General features: G+C 38.2%; 1 protein-coding gene across 2 annotated transcripts in view; it reads left to right on the top strand.

The window, feature by feature from the left end:
- The window catches only part of PCYT1B (phosphate cytidylyltransferase 1B, choline), a 330,888-nt gene that overhangs the window by 119,210 nt on the left and 188,099 nt on the right, over positions 1 to 23,579 (top strand). For both annotated transcript variants that reach the window (XM_049766758.1, XM_049766757.1), the window contains exon 3: positions 15,561 to 15,677. In XM_049766758.1, coding sequence (XP_049622715.1) covers positions 15,561 to 15,677 — 117 coding nt within the window. The remainder of the gene's footprint in view (positions 1 to 15,560; positions 15,678 to 23,579) is intronic.

Below are 23,579 nucleotides of genomic sequence, written 5' to 3'. Positions count from 1 at the left end.
TTTTAAATTTTGGTTTTTGGGTCACACCCAGTGGCGTTCAAGGGTTACTCCTAGCTCTGCACTCAGAAATCACTCCTGGCAGGCTTTGTGGACAATATAGGATGCCAGGATTCAGTCCTGTGTTGTTTTCATGCAAGTCAAACTCCCTACCACTATGCTATCTCTCTGGTCCGCAACTTTGTATTTTTGTAAGATCTAGTTCAAGTAGTATAGAGAGTTGAAGATTTACTTTTATAGCAGGTGATAGTGTGGTTTGACTTGACTTGATGAGCTATTTCTGGCCTCTGCCATTTTCCTTAGATACTGATATCTGCTACACTCACATTAGCTGGGTAGGGGGAGGCATGGATATGTAGGGTTCTAGTGGTTATAATAAACAACCACTAATAAATAGTTGCAATAAAATAATAATTTATACAGCAAGAATTGTGAATAATGATGCAATAAGCATGGAAGTGTGTAGGTCATTTTGAGTTTTCATTTTGTTCAGCTAAATCCCAGAAATGACATTGTTGAATCATAATGGTATTTTTAAATTTTTATTTGGTGCTGGGAGTCAACCCAGGGCCTCATAAGTTGAAAATAAAATTTATCACCCAATTATTTTTAACTTTCTGAGAAACTTCTGTAATTTTTTCCATAGTGACTGCACCATTATTCTACCAGTAGGTTTCCTTTTTTGTTCTATATCTTCTTGTTGCCTGTTTATTTCTTATCTTTTTGGTAGTAGCTGGTGTGAGTTGGTGTCTCTTTGTGATTTTGCTTTTTTTATTTTCTTTTCCCTGATGGTGAGTAATGTTGAGGAGCCTTGTCAGATATTTGTTGGTTAACTCTGTCTTTGGGATAGTGTCAATGTAATCCTCTGCCCATTTTAGAAAAATTTCCTTTCTTGTTTCATGTGATGACAATAAGAAGTTTAATGAATAGAATTTGTTGTTAGTAGGTACCTGTCTGGGAATTTCTTTTAGCAATGTACTTATTTAGGATTTGTAATACCACAGTTAAAATATTGTTTTATTGGTGCAATGGTCTATAAATTTTGGTATTTATAATCCCCTGGGGTTGTTAAATCAGATTGCTGGCCTATACTTCAAAAGTTTCTAATTCAGTTGGCCTCAGATGGGGCTAGATAATTTGATCAATAATAAATTGCCACAGGTGGTGCTAATATTAATCCCCCAGTCCTGGGACCACACTGAGTAACCAGTGGTAGTAGCTCGAGAGTATAATCGAGAGATTATCCATATAAAATTGTTTGAACACTGTACTGTTATAATTTAAAAAATCTTGCAATTTGGGTTTTAAGAAAGAAGAGAAAGATTGCTCCTTTTCTAGTGTGTTGTACTTTTCTTATTTTTGAAGTAACTTGCTTAGTTACTCTTTAATGTATGGTATTAATATTTATGTTTTTGATATATGAAGTTACTACACCTTTATCACTACAAAAGCACCAAAAACGCTCCATCATGATCCTTATATCACTTCTATGTTTGGTAATTGTCAAGAGTAGTAAGCAGCAAGATGTGCCATTCTTTTGAGCATTCCATCAAAGAAAACAGACTCACATTTAAGGCACTTCAAGATAATAGATGTGATGACTTTCACTATCTCCTTTGCTAGCCCTATTTTATGACGATACTCATAAAGTTAGTTAGCTCATAAAGTTTCACAATTGGGGTTCTGAGTTAAACTCTAAATAATAACTCTTAATACTGATCTTTGATGAGATCACAGGCTGCTGAGACATTAAAAAGTAACTAATCCAGCCATGGTGCTGTAGTGCTATGAACATACCCTGATAGTATGTTACATCTGGACCAAATTTCTCTCCTATCTTGGGTTAAAGGAAAAGTCAAAGTAGCAGTTTCATAGGTTCCTATTCATTAAATCTCACTTTTTTTTTCTTACAGGAAAATTCAATTCTGATCTTCTATTTACTTTATCAAAAGGACTTATTGGCATTATTCTGTTGTCATACCATGTACTTTCCCAAATTCATGTTTTCAAAACACACCTTAATGAATTTTGCCTTATTTGTAAACCACTTATACTATAACTTCTTAAATTTTATGTAAGTATACTTTTTCTTTAGCTTCAATTTATATTTTTCTATGTTTTTAAATGTTCAACTTAGGTACCATGATTGACAAGGTTGTTTATGATAGGATTTCAGGCATGCAGTATTCCCCCCTCTATTCCTACTACCCTGTGCCCCAACCCTGCACCAGTGACCCCAGCTTCCCTCCAACCCACCAACCTGACAGATCTTTTTTACATGTAATCAGTGTAATCTGAGCCCATGCTTACAGTACTGCTGAGTCTAGTGGTTTAGATGTATACAGGTACCTTTCATCAACACCACAGACAAGCCCAAAGCCCTGCCCCTTGTCCCTATATTAATTCCAGCCTCCTCTTCTTGCCTCCCCCTCCATTTCTTGCCTCTCTTGGTATTTTTGTTTTTGTAATCTAAAACTTGTATTTAACTTTTATATATTTACATCTTCTATGCCTTAGACATGTTTAATGTAACTTAATATTTAGAAAGCATCATGGTAATTCATAAAGTAATTATTAAAAAAGCAAACAATAATACTCTTTATTGAAAAATATTGCTGACTATGAGCAAATGGAAAATTAAAGTATATAGAAAACTATGTAAACTTTATTAAAATATGTTGCTATTAAATTTTTATACTCATTCTATGAGTTTTTAAAAGGTTAATTTTAATATCACCTTTCATGCACATCAGTTATACACAAAAATAATTTAATTACCACAATTACTGGGAGTTTAGTAATAGTCTCTTTTTAAAAACATATGAGGGGTTGGGCAATAGCACAGCAGATAGGGCATCCTATATGGTCTTCTGAGCCTGCAAGGAGTAATTTCTTTGGGGAGGGGCATTTTTTGGACCACACCTGGTGATGCACAGGGCTTACTCCTGGCATGGTGCTCCTGGCTTGGGGGACCACATGGGACGCCAGGGGATTGAACTGCAGTCCTGGGTCAGCCACATGCAAGGCAAATGCCCTACCGCTGTGCCATCGCTCCAGCCCAACCAGGAGTAATTTATGAGCACAGGGTCAGGAGTAACCACTGAGCATCACTAGGAGTGGCCAAAAATAAATTAAAAAAATTTATATGAGCATATGTTTTTTTTACTTCTATAGCAGGAGTTAAGAGAAAGCAATAAAATTTGTTTTGCACTCAAAATTGTTCAGTTTGGTTGCATGCTATTAGATAAGCTGCTTAACTTGGTTCTGTCTTCATTTGCTTCTACATGAAATGAGGATAGCAAGTCCACTCTCTACCTTCCAAAGCTGATGTGGATTGGCTGAAGTATAACTGCTTTGTGATTGTGACTATATGTACTTTAAGGCATTGTTTGATTATATGTGGTTAAGAGCCATAATCAAAGCTGAATACTTATTCTTTTGTTATTGCTTTAAGGCACCAATATCAATAAAATCTAAAATATACCCCTACTAAAATTTATATTTAGATATCATGTGGTTGGTGGTGGCCTCCTATATAGTAAGCATGTATTTAACTTTTTAACCACCTGCCAAATTGCTCTCTAAAGTAGTTGCATCATTTTACATTCCTACCCATAATGTATGAGAGTTCTATTTACTCGGTATCCCCACCAACACTTAGTATGGTAATTAAAAAAAGATGAAATCATTCTAATAGTTACAGGGTAGCATATCATTGTGATTTTCATTTATTTTTTCCTGATGTCTAACATCTTTTCATGTCCTTATTTTCTATCCAGATTTTCCTGTGACGCATTCTGTAAAGTTTAATTATTTTTTTGTCTTTCAAAAAATAAATTGTTGGGCCAGAGAGACAATTCAAGAGTTAAGGTGCTTGCTTTACATGTGTTGAGTCCAGCTTTGATCTCCAGCACTACATATGGTCTCCTGAGTCTCTTCAGGAGTGATCCCTGAGCAGAGAGCCAGGTGGAAGTCCAGAGCACTCTCAGGTGTGAATTCCTCAAATGAGTTGTCTCTTATTGAGTTCTGACAACTTTTTTCGGGGGGGGAGGGTCACACTCGGCAGCGCTTAGGGGTTACTCCTGGCTCTGTGCTCAGAAATCGCTCCTGGCAGGCTCGGAGGACCATATGGGATGCCGGGATTTGAACCACCGTCCTTATGCATGCAAGGCAGATGGGATGCCAGCATTGAACCTGAATTAGTTGCATGCAAGACAAGTTCCCTACCCTCTGTACTATCTCTCTGGCCCTTTGCTTTTTCTTTTTTTTTATCTAAAAATAAATTTTGAAGAGCAAAAATTTTTATAGAAAATGTCAAAGTAATCAGATTTGGTGTCTTTTAGTGTGTCCCTTTGGGATCCTATTTATTTTAGAAATTTTAAACAAAACCAAGTCACAAAGATTACCTTCTTTTTCTGATTGTTGTTACTGTCTTAGTTCTTTCATTTAGCTCTATAAACCATTTTGTCATTTATATATGTGGTGTGCGATATGTGGTAAGCATAGCCTGCTCATTGCCCATTTACTTATAATAGTCCATTTATTACTAGATAACTCATAAAATTTGTAACTTAAGACCTGTAAAGTTAAATAACAGAATTTTTTTCACAGTGTTCTGATCATGATCATTATTTATAGTCATGGTGCTGAAGCAAATTTCAACATCATTTTGGTGTCATTTGTTATATTTAAATTATTTGATACATAGTTCTCAATGTGTGGAATACAGGCATAGATATAGCTATACATTGCATTAATCTAAGTACTGTGCATGGATTCTGTTTTATTTATCTTTTTTTTGTGGTTTTTGGGTCACACCCGGCAGTGCTCAGGGGTTATTCCTGGCTCCAGGCTCAGAAATTGCTCCTGGCAGGCATGGGGGACCATATGGGGCGCCGGGATTCGAACCGATGACCTCCTGCATGAAAGGCAAATGCCTTACCTCCATGCTATCTCTCCGGCCCTGTTTTATTTATCTTAATGTTCTTTGGCTGAAAGTTCAAAGTTAAGATATCAGCAAGGGGACTTCTTCTGAGAATTATGTTATGGGTGATTGTCCTTCCACTGTAACTTTACCTTGTCCTCTTTCTTTGCATCTTTGTTCTCATAATTAAAAATAAAAAAATTAAAAAAAGAAATTAATAGCTAAATTGTTAAAACTCAGCAATCTTTCTGACTATTCTTCTCTTGTCCTTATGACATGAGGGCTGGATCCTTAATGGGAAACCTTTGTTTAGATGTGTAAATACAATGGAATATTCCTTGGGATCCACTCACAAAGGAAATTATTGATCAGCCTGGTACCCACCAATATACAATCCACCCTTTTAATAAATATGATCTCCAGTTTGTTTTCAACATAAAAAATATCTAAGTACTGTGGCTATTCAGAATAAATGGGAGTTGACTTAAATGCTTTTTCGAGAGCATAAAAACCGGCTAACCTTTGCAAAAGCTGGCTCCCTGTGTGTGACACCAGGCGGGGAAAATCCGCGAAAGTACACCGGCCCAGTGGGGCTCAGCTGTGAAAGACTGTGAGTGTGACCTGTCTATGTCTGTCTACTGTCCTCTTGCGTGAAACTCTTGCGAGTGGGGCAAAAAGAGCCTCCAGAAACCTCGCTCACCCAGACGCCATTTTCAGGGAGGGACTTCAGAGCATAAAAACCGGCTAACCTTTGCAAAAGCTGGCTCCCTGTGTGTGACACCAGGCGGGGAAAATCCGCAAAAGTACACCGGCCCAGTGGGGCTCAGCTGTGAAAGACTGTGAGTGTGACCTGTCTATGTCTGTCTACTGTCCTCTTGCATGAAACTCTTGCGAGTGGGGCAAAAAGAGGCTCAGAGGAGCACGGCCGCTCCGCTTCGCTACGCAGCCGTGCACTCTTTCTAAGGAAAGAACTCCATTGCAACAAGAAGGAAAAATCACACTAAGAACGGCGCTATATCACAGAAGCAAACATTTCTCTCTGGACTGTCTTCTCTGTTGCATGCTCGGGCCTAAGATTTGACCCAGTGTGAGGCTTCATCCACGGAGGACTCCCCTCCCATAGAGGCAAGTCAGCCCATCCAGAAAGGGAGGAGCCAGAGGAGTGTGCTGCCTACATCATATAGACAATGAATACCACTACAACACGTAGAAAAACCCACAATACAAGTGTGACAATGGGGAAACAACGCAGGCCAGCATCAGACATAGAGAATGAAGATGACAATTCTGAGGACCAGATAATGACTGAACAACTAATCAACCTCTCAGATAAGGACTTTAGACTAGCAATATGGAAGGTGCTCAACAGACTCCAAGAAACCATGGATCGAGTTGAACAGAACACTAATAAGAACCAAGAAAATATGAAGGCAGAAATGACAAAACTCCAAACTGAAATAACATGTCAACTAACAGGACTGAAAAAGTCAGTAAACGAAGTGAATGACAAAATGGATAAGCTCTGGGACAGGGTATCAGAAGCTGAGAATAGACTTGGTGCTGTGGAAGATGAGATACATAACAATTCCATACAGCAGGAGAGATTGGACAAAAAACTTAAAGCAAATGAGCAGACAATGGAAAAATTAGTCAAAGAATGGGAACAGACGAAAATAGAAGTCTATGATAAGATCAAAAGAAACAACTTAAGAATCATTGGAGTCCCAGAGACCCAGGAAGAAAATTTCCAGGAAGAATCAATGGTCAAGAACATCATTAAAGAGAAACTTCCAGAGCTAAAGAATATATGTGATCAAATCCTGCATGCCCGAAGAGTACCAACCAAAAGAGACCCCAGAAAAACCACCCCAAGACACATCCTAGTCACAATGACAAATCCCACAGATAGAGACAGAATTCTGAAAACAGCAAGATCAAAAGGGGAAATCATGTTCAAGCAAGCTTCCCTGAGATTTACAGCAGACCTGTCACCAGAAACGCTCAATGCCAGAAAGCAGTGGTGGGATATTGTGACAAGACTGAATGAAATGAATGCTTCACCCAGAATACTATACCCAGCAAAACTCACTTTCCGGTTTGATGGAAGAATACATGGTTTCACAGACAAAAACAGCTCAGAAACTTCACAGACACAAAACCAGTCTTAAGAGAAAAACTGAAAGACCTAATCTAAGACAAGACTACCCAAAAGACACACCAAATTTTGAAATAAAGATGGCGTTAAATCCCAGGACAATTCTTTCTCTCAACGTCAATGGACTAAATGCACCAGTTAAGAGACACAGAGTGGCTAAATGGATCAAAAAACTCAATCCAACCTTCTGCTGCCTACAAGAAACGCACCTGAATAGTCAGAACAAACATAGACTCAAAATAAAAGGCTGGAGAAAAGTTATCCAAGCAAACAACACCCATAAAAAAGCTGGAGTGGCCATACTAATATCAAATAATGCAAACTTTATACTCAGGAAGGTTGTAAGGGACAAAGACGGACATTTTATATTAATCAAGGGGTACGTAGAGCAGGAAGAATTCACTCTCCTAAACATATATGCACCGAATGAGGGGCCAGCAAAATATTTAATACAACTGTTGACAAATCTGAAAAATAATATCAACAACAACACAATAATTGTGGGGGACCTTAACACGGCTTTGTCAACACTGGACAGGTCAACCAGACTGAAACCCAACAAGAATATACTAGACCTGAGGAGAGAAATGGAAGAAAGAGGCCTAGTGGATATATATAGGACACTCCATCCCCAGAAACCTGGATACACATTCTTCTCCAATGTACATGGGACATTCTCCAGGATAGACTACATGCTGGCACATAAAACATACCTCCATAAGATCAAGAGGATAGAAATTTTGCAGACTACCTTCGCTGACCACAAGGCTCTGAAATTATTTGTGAACTCCAAAGGGACTCAGAAGAAACACTTTAACACCTGGAAGTTAAACAGCCTCATGCTCAATAACCAGTGGGTCCGAGATGAAATCAAGGAGGAAATAAAAAGGTTCCTGGAAACAAATGACAATAAAGACACAAACTCTCAGAACTTATGGGACACAGCAAAAGCAGTACTGAGAGGAAAATTTATAGCTTTGCAAGCACACATCAGGAAGGAAGAAGGAGCTTACCTGAGTAGCTTAATGACACAGCTAATAGAACTAGAAAATGCTCAACAAAAGGACCCAAGAATAGGAAGACAGAAGGAAATAACAAAGCTGAGAGCAGAAATCAACGAAGTGGAAACTCAAAAAACAATCCGAAAGATCAACGAAAGCAGAAGTTGGTTCTTTGAAAAAATAAACAAGATTGATAGACCACTGGCAAACCTAACAAAGAAAGAGAGAGAGAGAAACTTGATAACTCGTATCAGGAATGAAAAAGGAGAGATCACTACTGATATGACAGAGATTCAAAGGGTAATCAGAAACTACTTTGAAAAACTCTACGCCACTAAAAATGAGAACCTGGAAGAAATGGATAAATTCTTGGACTCTTATAATCTTCCACGGTTGAAGGAAGAGGATGTAGCATATCTAAACACCCCCATCACCATTGATGAAATTAAAACAGTAATCAAATGTCTGCCGAAAAACAAAAGCCCAGGTCCAGATGGATTCACTAATGAATTCTATCAAACTTTCCAAGAGGAACTACTGCCAATCTTGGCAAGACTCTTTCATGAAATTGAACAAACAGAAACACTTCCAAATAGCTTTTATGAAGCCAACATCACCTTGATACCTAAACCAGACAGAGACGCTACCAAAAAAGAAAATTACAGACCAATATCACTGATGAATGCAGATGCAAAGATCCTCAACAAAATCCTGGCAAATAGGATTCAATGCCTCGTTAAGAAGATCATCCACTACGATCAAGTAGGTTTCATCCCAGGAATGCAAGGCTGGTTTAACATCCGTAAATCTATCAACATAATACACAACATCAATAACAAGAAAAATAAAAACCACATGATCATATCAATAGATGCAGAGAAAGCATTTGATAAGGTCCAACACCCATTCTTGATCAAAACTCTCAGCAAGATGGGAATGGAGGGAACCTTACTCAATATAGTGAAGGCCATCTACCACAAGCCAGTGGCAAATATTATCCTCAATGGAGAAAAACTGAAAGCCTTTCTCTAAATTCTGGCACAAGACAAGGCTGTCCTCTCTCACCACTCCTTTTCAACATAGCACTGGAAGTACTTGCTATAGCAATTAGGCAAGAAAAGGATATCAAGGGAATCCAGATAGGAAAGGAAGAAGTCAAGCTCTCACTGTTTGCAGATGACATGATACTCTACTTAGAAAACCCTAAAGACTCTATCAAAAAGCTTCTAGAAACAATAGACTCATATAGCAAGGTGGCAGGCTACAAAATTAACACACAAAAATCAATGGCCTTTCTATATACCAATAGTAATAAGGATGAAATGGACATTAAGAAAACAACCCCATTCACAATAGTACCACACAAACTCAAATATCTTGGAATCAACTTGACTAAATATGTGAAGGACCTATACAAAGAAAACTATAAAAACTCTGCTCCAAGAAATAAGAGAGGACACACGGAAATGGAAACACATACCCTGCTCATGGATTGGCAGGATTAACATCATCAAAATGTCAATACTCCCCAAGGCATTATACAGATTTAATGCCATCCCTCTAAAGATACCCATGACATTCTTCAAAGAAGTGGATCAGACACTTTTGAAATTCATTTGGAACAATAAACACCCTCGAATAGCTAAAGCAATCATTGGGAAAAAGAATATGGGAGGAATTACTTTTCCCAACTTTAAACTGTACTACAAAGCAACAATTATCAAAACAGCATGGTATTGGAATAAGGATAGGTCCTCAGATCAGTGGAATAGGCTTGAATACTCAGAAAATGTTCCCCAGAGATACAACCATCTAATTTTTGATAAAGGAGCAGGAAATCCTAAATGGAGCAGGGAAAGCCTCTTCAACAAGTGGTGTTGGCACAATTGGATAGCCACTTGCAAAAAATTAAACTTAGACCCCCAGCTAACATCATGTACGAAGGTAAAATCCAAATGGATTAAAGACCTCGATATCAGCCCCAAAACCATAAGATATATAGAACAGCACATAGGCAAAACACTCCAGGACATTACAGGCATCTTCAAGGAGGAAACTGTACTCTCCAAGCAAGTGAAAGCAGAGATTAACAGATGGGAATATATTAAGCTGAGAAGCTTCTGCACCTCAAAGGAAATAGTGCCCAGGATACAAGAGCCACCCACTGAGTGGGAGAAACTATTCACCCAATACCCATCAGATAAGGGGCTAATCTCCAAAATATACAAGGCACTGACAGAACTTTACAAGAAAAAAACATCTAACCCCATCAAAAAATGGGGAGAAGAAATGAACAGACACTTTGACAAAGAAGAAATACGCATGGCCAAAAGACACATGAAAAAATGTTCCACATCACTAATCATCAGGGAGATGCAAATCAAAACAACGATGAGATACCACCTCACACCCCAGAGAATGGCACACATCACAAAGAATGAGAATAAACAGTGTTGGCGGGGATGTGGAGAGAAAGGAACTCTTATCCACTGCTGGTGGGAATGCTGTCTAGTTCAACCTTTATGGAAAGCGATATGGAGATTCCTCCAAAAACTGGAAATCGAGCTCCCATACGATCCAGCTATACCACTCCTAGGAATATACCCTAGGAACACAAAAATACAATACAAAAACCCCTTCCTTACACCTATATTCATTGCAGCTCTATTTACCATAGCAAGACTCTGGAAACAACCAAGATGCCCTTCAACAGACGAATGGCTAAAGAAACTGTGGTACATATACACAATGGAATATTATGCAGCTGTCAGGAGAGATGAAGTCATGAAATTTTCCTATACATGGATGTACATGGAATCTATTATGCTGAGTGAAATAAGTCAGAGAGAGAGAGAAAAACGCAGAATGGTCTCACTCATCTATGGGTTTTAAAAAAAATGAAAGACACCCTTGTAATAATAATTTTCAGACACAAAAGAGAAAAGAGCTGGAAGTTCCAGCTCACCTCAGGAAGCTCACCACAAAGAGTGATGAGTTTAGTTAGAGAAATAACTACATTTTGAACTGTCCTAATATTGAGAATGTATGAGGGAAATGTAGAGCCTGTTTAGGGTACAGGCGGGGGTTGGGGGGGGAGGAGGGAGATTTGGGACTTGGGTGATGGGAATGTTGCACTGGTGATGGGTGGTGTTCCTTTTATGACTGAAACCCAAACACAATCATGTATGTAATCAAGGTGTTTAAATAAAAAAAATTAAAAAAAATTTTTTAATATGAATTCTAATGTATAGAGTTTTGTCCAGCTCAGTAACAAATGACTGAATGATCATGAAAGCACCAGCATTTGAATTGTGAATGACATTTTGTTGCTACTTTATTAAACTATTTTTGATATATCAGAAAAAAAATGCTTTTTCAAAAATTATAATAATATGGGGTTGCAGATACGGTACAGTGTATAAGGAAGGCATTTGCCTTTCATGCAGCCAACCTGGGTTCTATCTCCAGCACCCCATGTGGTCCCCAAGCACCACTAGGCATAATCTCAGAGTGCAAAGTCAGGAGTAATTCCTGAGCACCATGAGGTGTGGCCCAACCCCAACATCATAATAATATGATGAACTAAAACAAGATTATAATGCTTTCTTTTACTTAAAATGATGCATGTTTATTGTCTTGTAATTTCCAGAGGTCAGGAGCCAGCCTAGCTGAAAGGGTCTCATAGATACATGTGAGGTATCACCTAGGACTCAGTTCTCGGTTGAAAGTTTGGCAATAGATTACCTCTGAACTTACTCCTGTTGACGGCAGAATTTATTTACTTACAACATAAGATTTGGCATTTTGCTTCTCTCTGCTTATCTGCTAGAGGTCATTCTCAGCTTCTGGAAAACACCCACAGTTCTGTGTCAGGTAACCTTATTACAACATGGTATCTTGCTTCCTCACCAAGGGAGAAAGAAAGAATCTGCTAGAAATACAGATTATTTCCTAATGTAAAATCACAGGAATGACTGAATTACCTTTTGCATTTTTCTCTGGCTATCTTTGGAAGCACGTCATAAGTTCCACTTGTTATTTCAAAGGAAGGTATCACACAAAGGCATGGACAGTTGGGAAGGATTTATTAGGAGAGAAGACACATTGTGAACCCCTTTCAGGCACCTCCACTGTAGCTACTGTCCCAACTTCTCATCACAGGCAAGCCTCCAATAGTATCCCAGACCCAGTAGTTCCCAGCATAGATACTTTGGATGTATCTACATGCTTAAATGCCTACATCCAAAAAAAATCTCAAAAGGTTAAAATGATTAAGTATACAAAGCTAATTTAAATCACTTTATTAAAATGTCTTTTATTATGAACTTTAAATATAAACAAAAACAGAATAATGTAATACACTTTTATGAATCTGCTACTCAGATGTGAATCTGCCAATCCAGAACCAGTCTTGCCTTGTACATAATCCCTTTAATCAACCCTTGTACATCAACCCTTTAATCTTGAATTCTTGGAAACAAAATCCAGACTTCCTAGAATTTAATCTATAAATATCTATATTTGTTTTTAAAGCATAGCCACTTGATCATTATCTCACATCAAACTTTTAATAGTGTCATATATAATATAATATTCCAAGTTTCAGTTGTCTTTTGTCATTAATTACTTATTGTTTAAACCTAATTAATACCATACATTTAATGTTGACATACCATTTAAATCTCTTATAATCTGAGGGTTCCACCTCTATTCCATTTTCTTCTTTTGGTTCTTGAACTTTATTTGTTGATGAGTTGGAGCTCCTTTTTTTCTTTTTTGATTTCTTAATCTGGAAATTGCTGACACCCTCCAATTTTTAAAAGTAAGCTTATTGCGGAATCAACTCCACAAATACTTTCAAAGATTTACTAAATGAATGGTCTTTTTTTTTCAGTAATTATGTCATCTGTCTTTTCTTTCCTCCCTGCTTCCTGAATTCATTTATCTTGATCACCTCTGAATCAATAACAAAAAGTTCCACAAAAAACTGCCATCTGGTTTCCCCTGAGATTTATATCTTAAGACAAATTTTCCTCAATTGAATTCAATTTGAATAAGAGCATTGAAACTAAGGACCCCTCATTAGACAGTTTGTTATTTCAAAGCATTTTCTATTTACTGTGCCTTATTTAGAATATAGTGTAATCCTGTGAAGGCAGTTCTGTTTGTTCAAAATGGCATATGATTGGGAATAATTGCTATTCCCTATCTGACATAAAGTCTCTCAAGTTTTTTATTAGAGAAATTAAATTTATTAAAAACATTATACCATAATGAATCTATTAATAAAACATTTATTTTTCTTTATTTTACAAATTAATGAGGTTGTACTGCTTCAGGAAATAATCACAATTTAAGATATAAATCTTCAAGATTATTCAATAGTAGTTTGCATTGAGTTTAACATTTTCTTTTATGAACTTCACACAGTATATGTGTTTTTTTCAAAGTCAGTGAGACTTTGAGGCATAGTATTTGGGGACAATTTTCCAAACAGGATTTAGGAGGCAATGGAAACCCTTCATGATGACCTGGACCAGTGGTTTATTCCAAAAGCCCAAGGATGCCATGCTGCTCTGATGGTCAGCATCTGCAATTACTCAGGCCACATTGGCAGTGCTCTGGGGTCTCCAGGGCCAAACTTGGCAATCCTGGGGTTTGAGTGGAGTCCTGCAATACTGTATTAAGCAATGTTTGGAGTGGCTACATACAGTAATTGGTATTGAAGTGAGGTTGGCTGCATGCAAGGCAAGTACCTTAACTCCTGTATGATTTCTCCAGCCCTCTTAGGCATATTTTTAAAACTCAAATCCTGCAATGTCTTTTTCTACTTGTCCTTTCCCTGATTCTTATTCTCAGTAGGCACTCAGTAGTTTGCCAATCCACTTTCCTAATGTTGACATCTCTTATCATCAACTGTCATTGCTTTTCTTGTTTCTGTGCCTTTGGGGGAGAAAGTCATGCCTTTTTAAATCTCCTCTACATTTTTTGTAGTGTTTGGAAAGAAGTAGGAATTTATGTTTGTGTGTTCACTTCCTACATTTACTTTTTTGTTCCTATATATTCACTTTAGAGTTTCTTTGCCAAGAGTCCTGAATGATTTTTTTAAAGTTGTACCCAACCACTCTACGCATATTGCAGCTCTCTTATTTGAAGGAATGTGTTATTGAGATGGTATACCAGAAATATGTCTAGTCTCCTGGCTCACCAGGAGAACATGTGTCTTTTTTCTCCCAGGGCAGGATTTTAGTGTAGTATCTCTCAGTTGTCCCTTTGCACCATCTCCTTATGCAACTTTTGCATTGTCTCTTCTCCCTTTGGAGCACATGCCCTCAATATCCATGATATCAGAGAGGATGGGGTGTGGTGACTTTTGTGCAGCAAAGTACTGGTAAGTGTCTAACAAATGTCCTCAGAAAGAAATAAGCTCTTTTTAAATATAAAATCTTTATTTAAGCATCATGATTGTAGTTGGGTTTCAGTCATAAACAGAACACCCCCCTTCACCAGTGTAACATTACCACCACCAATGCCCCCCCTCAGCATTTGTTCATTTTCTGTGGTATAAAAATTTCCTACTATGACTGATCTCAGGCTACCAGTGCAACTGAGTATTTGGAAGAAATTGTCTGTTTGAGCTGCATGAGCAGACTGCAGCACACATTGTCCTTGGAGCACAAGTCAGGGCTCTTCATTTTGGATAGACAGACTTATGGCTAAAGTCATTTGTTCTTTCCATTCAGTGTTTCACTTCCTGCTACTTTAATACTTGTTTTTATCTTTTTGATTTGTTCATGTTGAGACCACATCCTGCAATGTGTGTGGGTCACCCATGGTGTTACTCAGGGATCATCCATAAAGTGGCTTGCATCAAACTTGAGGCTCCTGCATGCACAACCTGCATTGGAACCCTTTGATCTATTTTTTCAGTCACCTCCTTTGGTATTTTTGCTGGACTGACTCTGCCAATCCTTCAGTGATACCTAGACTATCTGATACTGCTAATTTAGACAACTGATACTCCAGGCTGGGTCAAGAGGACTCCTCTCCTCAGTGCTTGTTTGTCTTTTCTATTGATTAGAATGTGGGAAGGGACAGAGAGATAGTGGATCAGAGAAGTCACTTGCTTGTAGCTGGCTTAATTCCATCCCTAGCACTTCATCTGCTGTATTTGGTTCCTTGAGCACTGCCAGGAGTGGTCCTTGAGCACAGAGACAGGAGTATTCCCTGAGCAATGTCAGGTGTGGCTCCAAAACCAAAACAAACAAAATATATTCTGAGCTGCTCCTGATTTTATTGTTTCAATGTCTTCAAAAGAATCTCTTTGGAAAATGAGTCTCATACATTCGTGTGAAAGTGACGTTTTGTGAACATTGTGTCTGGTCCAGGTAAAGTGTCTAATGGTGCCATAGTAAAGGAAGTATCAGGTAACTGGGGTTCCTTATTTTGCAATGCTGTTCATGGTGTTTTCTTTCCTCCACAGTTGACCGGCCTGTCAGAGTATATGCAGATGGGATATTTGACCTCTTCCATTCAGGTCATGCCAGGGCACTTATGCAAGCAAAAACACTGTTTCCCAACAGCTACTTACTGGTGGGAGGTAAGATGTGCATTTTTCTTACAAATCCTTTATATATAGCATACACCTTGAAAAGGATTCCTTGAGTTCCAGCATTAAAATCTCAATTAGTGCTCTTACTTCTGCTCATACTAACTCACCTGTTCACTGTCTGCGATTTTAAATGATGTTTAAAAAACATAGGAGAAATTGCATCATGACATTGTACATCCTGATTTCCAGAGAGAGAGAAGCTATTAATACTATCAAGTGTGTTTTATGGTTCCCTTTTTATACTTAAAACTTGATCCAGTTTATGTTTCTAAAATTTTCTATTAAGTATGGAGAAGTGTAATTTACTATGATTTCAAATCTTGGAGAGTTGAAAGAATTTAGGAAATTAAGGATAAAGTCATTAACAGTTTCCTTTATGCAGTCCATAGGACTTGGGACTGTGTTGTGCTATCTGTAGTAGCTTGCAACAGCCAAACCTAGTTGACTGTGCATAACGTGGAAAAGAAATGGAAATTTGTGTACCTAGGTATTCTCGGTTCACAGTGAAGACATTTATGTGCTAAGCCTGTGGAGAGGGAAAATGTTAGTTAGATGTAAATAGAAACTTTCCTCCTCTAATCTATAAGAAAGCTTATATATATATATTGATTCAGTTGAAAAGGATAATATCTAATGACCTCATCTCCATAGATAATAATCTATGGTAATAATTTCCATTCTAAAAGCATATGTGTTCATCATGATCAGTTCTGGTGATCATACATGAACCCAGCAGCATATGAAACCCTTACATTGCAGGAAAGGTTCCAGTGGAAGACAGTGTGTCTGTGCTTTTAATTTTTGCTAGCCACTGCAAACTTGAAACTACTTTTTGAGTGGCAAAGGTTTTGGTAGATTGAGTTTAGATAGCACAGTGCATGGCACTATAATTTTGGTGTTGTTGTTGAGGCTTACATACTTATAGAGGTGAGAAATTGTACACCCAAATTTTTGTATGATTGTTAACCAATGGCAAATCAGTAAAATATGTATAAAATATAAAATGCTACCTGAACTTCATCATCCCTGGACCTCCTAAAAAACCTTCCAACCTTTTGGATACTCAAAAGGAATGTTTCTACAGATTATGTTAAGTATGCCAAGAATAATTAAAGGAATTCATACCAGAAAGAACATAATACGAGGCAATGGTGATTTTCATGTGGCCTCTGAGCACTCCTGAGTGGCCCCTGAGCTCCACAAGGTATAACTCCCCACAACTCCCTGGCAAACAAAAGATGATAGTAATTGGAGAAGTTCTATAGAGTTGCCCAAGACTAGCAAAGAATCCATTTGTTTTCCTCATTAACTTCTATCTACATTGAGTAGAATAGCATTATTCAAGTGTACTCTATTACCTGGAGTCTATTCCTAGGTTTTTTTTGGAATCTGGGGAGCTTTACGGTAGTCAGGATTCATACCTTTGGTGATCCATGTTTGGAGGTGCTTAGGTAGGTCACACATAACAAAAGCCCTAGATTATCACATCAAAAGTAAGATCAAGGGAAATGCCCACTTTTTAGTACATTTTTGCGAATTGCAGAAAGTAGTAAATTAATATCAGCTCTGTATGCCATAAGACAAGTGTTTATGTTAATTCTATTTATTGAATGCTTACTATGAACTATTATTGAAGGCTTACTATGTGCCAGGTGTTTGTTGGTACACTAGAATATAACTCTGAACAAAAAGACCCTATTTTTCCTTTAATGAACTTTATAGATTTGGGTCTGATTTCAAGGTCCTTAATCCACTTTTTGAGTTGACTTTCATGTAAGGTGTGAGGTATGGATCAATCTTTAATTTCTTACAAGTAGTTATTCAGTTGATCCAAAAGGATTAGTTGAAGAGACTGTCTTTGTTCCATTTCGGATTCTTAACACCTTTGTCAATATTAGTTGACTATATATTTGGGGGGGTGTCACTGAGTATTCTATTCTGAGATTCTGTCTTTGTTCCAATACCATGCCGTCTTAATCACTATAGCTTTATAGTAAAGCTTCAGATTAGGTAAAGAAATGCCACTCAGTTTTCTGTTTTTCAGTATGTATTTGGCTAAACTGGGTTTTCTTATGCTTCCATACAAATTTTATAATTGATTGTTTTAAGTCCTTAAAATTGATGTACGGATATGAATAGGGATTACATTGAATCTATATAGTAATTTAAGTAAGAAAGACATTTTGATGATGTTGATTCTTCCTACCCATGAGCATGGAATCTTCTTCCACTTCCTTAGGTCTTCTTCCTTTTCTTTCTGAATTGTTTTGAATTTTTCATTTCATAGGTCTTTCACTTTTATTGTTTTTTTTTTTTTTTTTTTTTTTTTATTTTTTATCTTTATTTAAACACCGTGATTACAAACATGATTATAGTTGTATGATTACAGTCATGTAAAGAGCACCCCCCCTTCACCGGTGTAACATTCCCACCACCAATTTCCCAGATCTCCCTCCTCCCCACCCCCCTACACCTGTACTCGAGACAGGCTTTCTACTTCCCTCATTCATTCACATTTTATGATAGTTTTCAGTGTAGTCATCTCTGCAACTGCACTCATCACTCTATGTGATGAGCTGCATGTCCTGAGCTGCACCTACCAGCCCTCATCTCTCTTGTCTCTGAGATATTGTTAAAAATGTCCTTCATTTTTCTTAAAGCCCATAGATGAGTGAAACCATTCTGCGTCTTTCTCTCTCCCTCTGACTTACTTCACTCAGCATAATAGATTCCATGTACATCCATGTATTGGAAAATTTCATGACTTCATCTCTCCTGATGGCTGCATAGTATTCCATTGTGTATATGTACCACAGTTTCTTCAGCCACTCATCTGTTGAAGGGCATCTTGGTTGTTTCCAGAGTCTGGCTATTGTAAATAGCGCTGCAATGAATATAGGAGTAAGGAAGGGTTTTTTGTATTGTATTTTTGTGTTTCTTGGGTATATTCCTAGGAGTGGTATAGCTGGATCGTATGGAAGCTCAATTTCCAGTTTGTGAAGGAATCTCCATATCGCTTTCCATAAAGGTTGTACTAGACGGCATTCCCACCAGCAGTGAAAAAGAGTTCCTTTCTCTCCACATCCCCGCCAGCACTGCTTGTTTTCCTTTCTTGTGATGTGTGCCAATCTCAGTGGCGTGAGGTGGTACCTCATAGTAGTTTTGATTTGCATCTCCCTGCCGATTAGTGATGTTGAACATCTTTTCATGTGCCTTTTGGCCATTTGCCTTTCTTCTTTTTCAAAGTGTCTGTTCATTTCTTCTCCCCATTTTTTGATGGGGTTAGTTGTTTTTTTCTTGTATAGTTCTGTCAGTACCTTGTAAATTTTGGATATTAGCCCTTTATCTGATGTGTATTGGGTGAATAATTTCTCCCACTCAGTGGGTGGCCTTTGTATTCTGGGCGCTATTTCCTTTGAGATGCAGAAGCTTTTCAGCTTAATATAGTCCCATCTGTTTATCTCTGCTTCCACTTGCTTGGAAAGTGCTGTCTCCTCCTTAAAGATGCCTTTAGTCTCAATGTCCTGGAGTGTTTCACCTACATGTTGTTCTATATACCTTATAGTTTCAGTTCTGATATCAAGGTCTTTAATCCATTTGGATTTTACCTTTGTATATGGTGTTAGCTGGGGGTCTGAGTTCGCTTTTTTGCAAGTGGTTAACCAGTTGTGCCAACACCACTTGTTGAATAGGCTTTCCCTGCTCCATTTAGGATTTTTTGCTCCTTTATCAAAAACAAGGTGGTTATATGTCTGAGGAACCTTCTCTGAGTACTCAAGCCTATTCCACTGATCTGAGGGTCTGTTTTTATTCCAATACCATGCTGTTTTTATAACTGTTGCTTTGTAATACAACTTAAAATTGGGGAAAGTAATGCCTCCCATATTCCTTTTCCCAAGGAGTGCTTTAGCTATTCGAGGTTGTTTGTTGTTCCAGATGAATTTCAGAAGTATTTGATCCACTTCTTTGAAAAATGTCATGGGTATCTTTAGAGGAATCGCGTTAAATCTGTACAATGCTTTTGGAAGTATTGCCATTTTAATGATGTTGATCCTGCCAATCCATGAGCATGGTATGTGTTTCCATTTCCGCGTGTCCTCTCTTATTTCTTGGAGCAGTGTTTTGTAGTTTTCTTTGTATAGATCCTTCACATCTTTAGTCAGGTTGACTCCAAGATATTTGAGTTTGTGTGGAACTAATGTGAATGGGATTGTTCTCTTAATGTCCATTTCTTCCCTATCATTATTCGTGTATAAAAAGGCCATTGATTTTTGTGTGTTAATTTTGTATCCTGCCACTTTGCTATACAAATCTATTATTTCTAGAAGCTTTTTGGTAGAGTCTTTAGGGTTTTCTAAGTAGAGTATCATGTCATCTGCAAACAGTGAGAGCTTGACTTCTTCCTTTCCTATCTGAATTCCCTTGATATCTTTTTCTTGCCTAATCGCTATAGCAAGTACTTCCAGTGCTATGTTGAATAGGAGTGGTGAGAGAGGACAGCCTTGTCTTGTACCAGAATTTAGAGGAAAGGATTTTAGTTTTTCTCCATTGAGGATAATATTTGCCACTGGCTTCTGGTAGATGGCTTTGACTATATTGAGAAAGGTTCCTTTTATTCCTATCTTGCTGAGAGTTTTAATCAAGAATGGGTGTTGAACCTTATCAAATGCTTTTTCTGCATCTATTGATATGACCATGTGATTTTTATTTTTGTTGTTGTTTATGTTGTGTATTATATTAATAGATTTACGGATGTTAAACCATCCTTGCATTCCTGGGATGAAACCTACTTGATCAAAGTGAATGATCTTCTTGATGAGGCACTGGATCCTGTTCGCCAGGATTTTGTTGAGGATCTTTGCATCTGTGTTCATCAGGGATATTGGTCTGTAATTTTCTTTTTTGGCAGCATCTCTATCAGGTTTTGGTATTAAGGTGATGTTGGCTTCATAAAAGCTATTTGGAAGTATTCCTGTTTTTTCGATTTCATAAAAGAGCCTGGCCAGAATTGGTAGTAGTTCCTCTTGAAAGGTTTGAAAGAATTCATTCGTGAATCCATCAGGGCCTGGGCTTTTGTTTTTGGGTAAATTTTTGATTACAGTTTTAATTTCCTCAATAGTGATGGGGGTGTTTAGATATGCTACCTCTTCTTTATTCAACCGTGGAAGGTTATATGAGTTCAGAAATTTATCCATTTCTTCCAGGTTCTCATATTTAGTGGCATAGAGTTTCTCAAAGTATTCTCTGAATACCCTTTGAATCTCTGCAGTATCTGTAGTGATCTCCCCCTTCTCATTTCTAATACGCGTTATCAAGTTTCTCTCTTTCTTTTGCTTTGTGAGTTTTGCCAATGGTCTATCAATCTTGTTTATTTTTTCAAAGAACCAACTTCTGCTTTCGTTGATCTTTCGGATTGTTTTTTGGGTTTCCACTTCGTTGATTTCTGCTCTCAGCTTTGTTATTTCCTTCTGTCTCCCTATTTTTGGGTCCTTTTGTTGAGCACTTTCTAGTTCTATTAGCTGTGTCATTAAGCTACTCAGGTAAGCTCCTTCTTCCTTCCTGATGTGTGCTTGCAAAGCTATAAATTTTCCTCTCAGTACTGCTTTTGCTGTGTCCCATAAGTTCTGATAGTTTGTGTCTTTATTGTCATTTGTTTCCAGGAACCTTTTGATTTCCTCCTTGATTTCATCTCGGACCCACTGGTTATTGAGTATGAGGCTGTTTAACTTCCAGGTGTTAAATTTTTTCTTCTGTGTCCCTTTGCAGTTCACATCTAACTTCAGAGCCTTGTGGTCAGCAAAGGCAGCCTGCAAAATGTCTATCTTTTTTATTTTATGGAGGTATGTTTTATGTGCCAGCACATGATCTATCCTGGAGAATGATCCATGTACATTGGAAAAGAATGTGTATCCAGGTTTCTGAGGATAGAGTGCCCTATATATATCTACTAGGCCTCTTTCATCCATTTCTTTTTGCAGGTCTAGTATATTTTTGTTGGGTTTCCATTTGGTTGACCTATCAAGTGTTGACAAGCCTGTGTTGAGGTCTCCCACAATTATTGTGTTATTATTGATATCCTTCTTCAGATTTGTCAACAATTGTATTAAATACTTTGCTGGACCCTCATTCGGTGCGTATATGTTTAGGAGAGTGATTTCTTCTTGCTGTACAAATCCCTTGATTAGTACATAATATCCATCTTTGTCCCTTACAATTTTTCTGAGTATAAAGTTTGTGTCATCTGATATTAGTATGGCCACCCCCGCTTTTTTAAGGGTGTTGTTTGCTTGAATGATTTTCCTCCAGCCTTTGATTTTGAGTCTATGTTTATTCTGACTATTCAGGTGTGTTTCTTGTAGACAGCAGAAGGTTGGCTTCAGTTTTTTGATCCATTTCGCCACTCTGTGCCTCTTAACTGGTGCATTTAGTCCATTGACATTGAGAGAAATAATTGTCATGGGATTTATTGCCATCTTTGTGTAGAAGTTTGGTGTGTTTTTTGTTCTGTCTTGTTTTTAGAGTAGATCTTTCAGTTTTTCTTTTAAGGCTGGTTTTGAGTCTGCAAAGATTTTGAGCTGTTGTTTATCTGTGAAGCCGTGTATACATCCGTCAAACCTGAAACTTAGTTTTGCTGGGTGCAATATTCTTGGCGAAGCATTTATTTCATTGAGTTTTGCCACTACGTCCCACCACTGCCTTCTGGCCTTGAGTGTTTCTGGTGACAGGTCTGCTGTAAATTTCAAGGATGCTCCGTGGAATGTAATTTCCCTTTTCGATCTTGCTGCTTGCAGTATTCTATCTCTATCGGTGGGTTTCATCATGGTGACTAGGATGTGTCTTGGGGTGTTTCTACTGGGGTCTTTTTTAGCTGGTACTCTTCGGGCATGCAGGATTTGGTCACATGTTTTCTTTAGCTCTGGTAGTTTCTCTGTGATGATGTTCTTAACCATTGATTCTTCCTGAAGGTTTTCTTCTTGGGTCTCTGGAACTCCAATGATTCTGAAGTTGTTTCTGTTGAGCTTATCAAAGACTTCTATTTTCATCTTCTCATATTCTTTGAGTAAATTTTCCATTGTCTGATCATTTGATTTGAGGTTTTTTTCTAATCTCTTCTGCTGTGTAAAGTTGTTATGCATCTCATCTTCTAAAGCACTAATTCTATCCTCAGCTGCTGTTAACCTGTTGGAAAACTCATCCATTATGTTCTTCAATTCGTCTATTGAGTTTTTCAGACCTGTTATCTGATCTGATATTTCAGTTTGGAGTTTTCTGATTTCTGTCTTCATATTCTCTTGATTTTTATTAGTGCTCTGATTTATACTTTCTTTGATATCTGATAGCAACCTCCATATTTCGTCTCTAAACTCCATTTCTGAAAGACTGCTTAGGTAGTTGGTCGTTGTTGGGTCATCAGAGTTTCCATCTTCATTCTCTATGGTTGAAGTTGGTCTGCGTAGTCTCCCCATTGTCTCGCTTACGCTGTGGGTTTTTCTACGTGTTGTGGTGGTACTCATTGGCGAGGTGGAGTGCGCGGCCGCGAAGCGCAGCGGAGCGGCCGCGCTCCGGCCCCCAAACACTCACCTCAGCCGAGGCAAGCCGTCAGGGGATGCCTGGGGAGGCCCCCAAGTGTCTGCCAAGCAAAGAAACCAGCACAATCCACAACTCCAACAGAAAACTCACAGCCCCAGCGAGACACGCCTTGAAGAGATTAATGCTGAATCAGGTCAAAGTTCCCAGGTTGATGCAGGCTGGGGGAGGTCCCAAAATGTCTGCCGGGCCTAGGGGTCCAGCAGTCAGCCTGATCTGCAACTCCGGCCCCCAAACACTCACCTCAGCCGAGGCAAGCCGTCAGGGGATGCCTGGGGAGGCCCCCAAGTGTCTGCCAAGCAA

This window comes from Suncus etruscus, chromosome X (genome assembly GCF_024139225.1).
Source record: "Suncus etruscus isolate mSunEtr1 chromosome X, mSunEtr1.pri.cur, whole genome shotgun sequence".
In the NCBI taxonomy this organism is placed as follows: Eukaryota; Metazoa; Chordata; class Mammalia; order Eulipotyphla; family Soricidae; genus Suncus; species Suncus etruscus.
The sequence above is the reverse complement of the archived record's forward strand: the minus strand, read 5'-3'. Positions and strand labels throughout refer to the sequence as shown.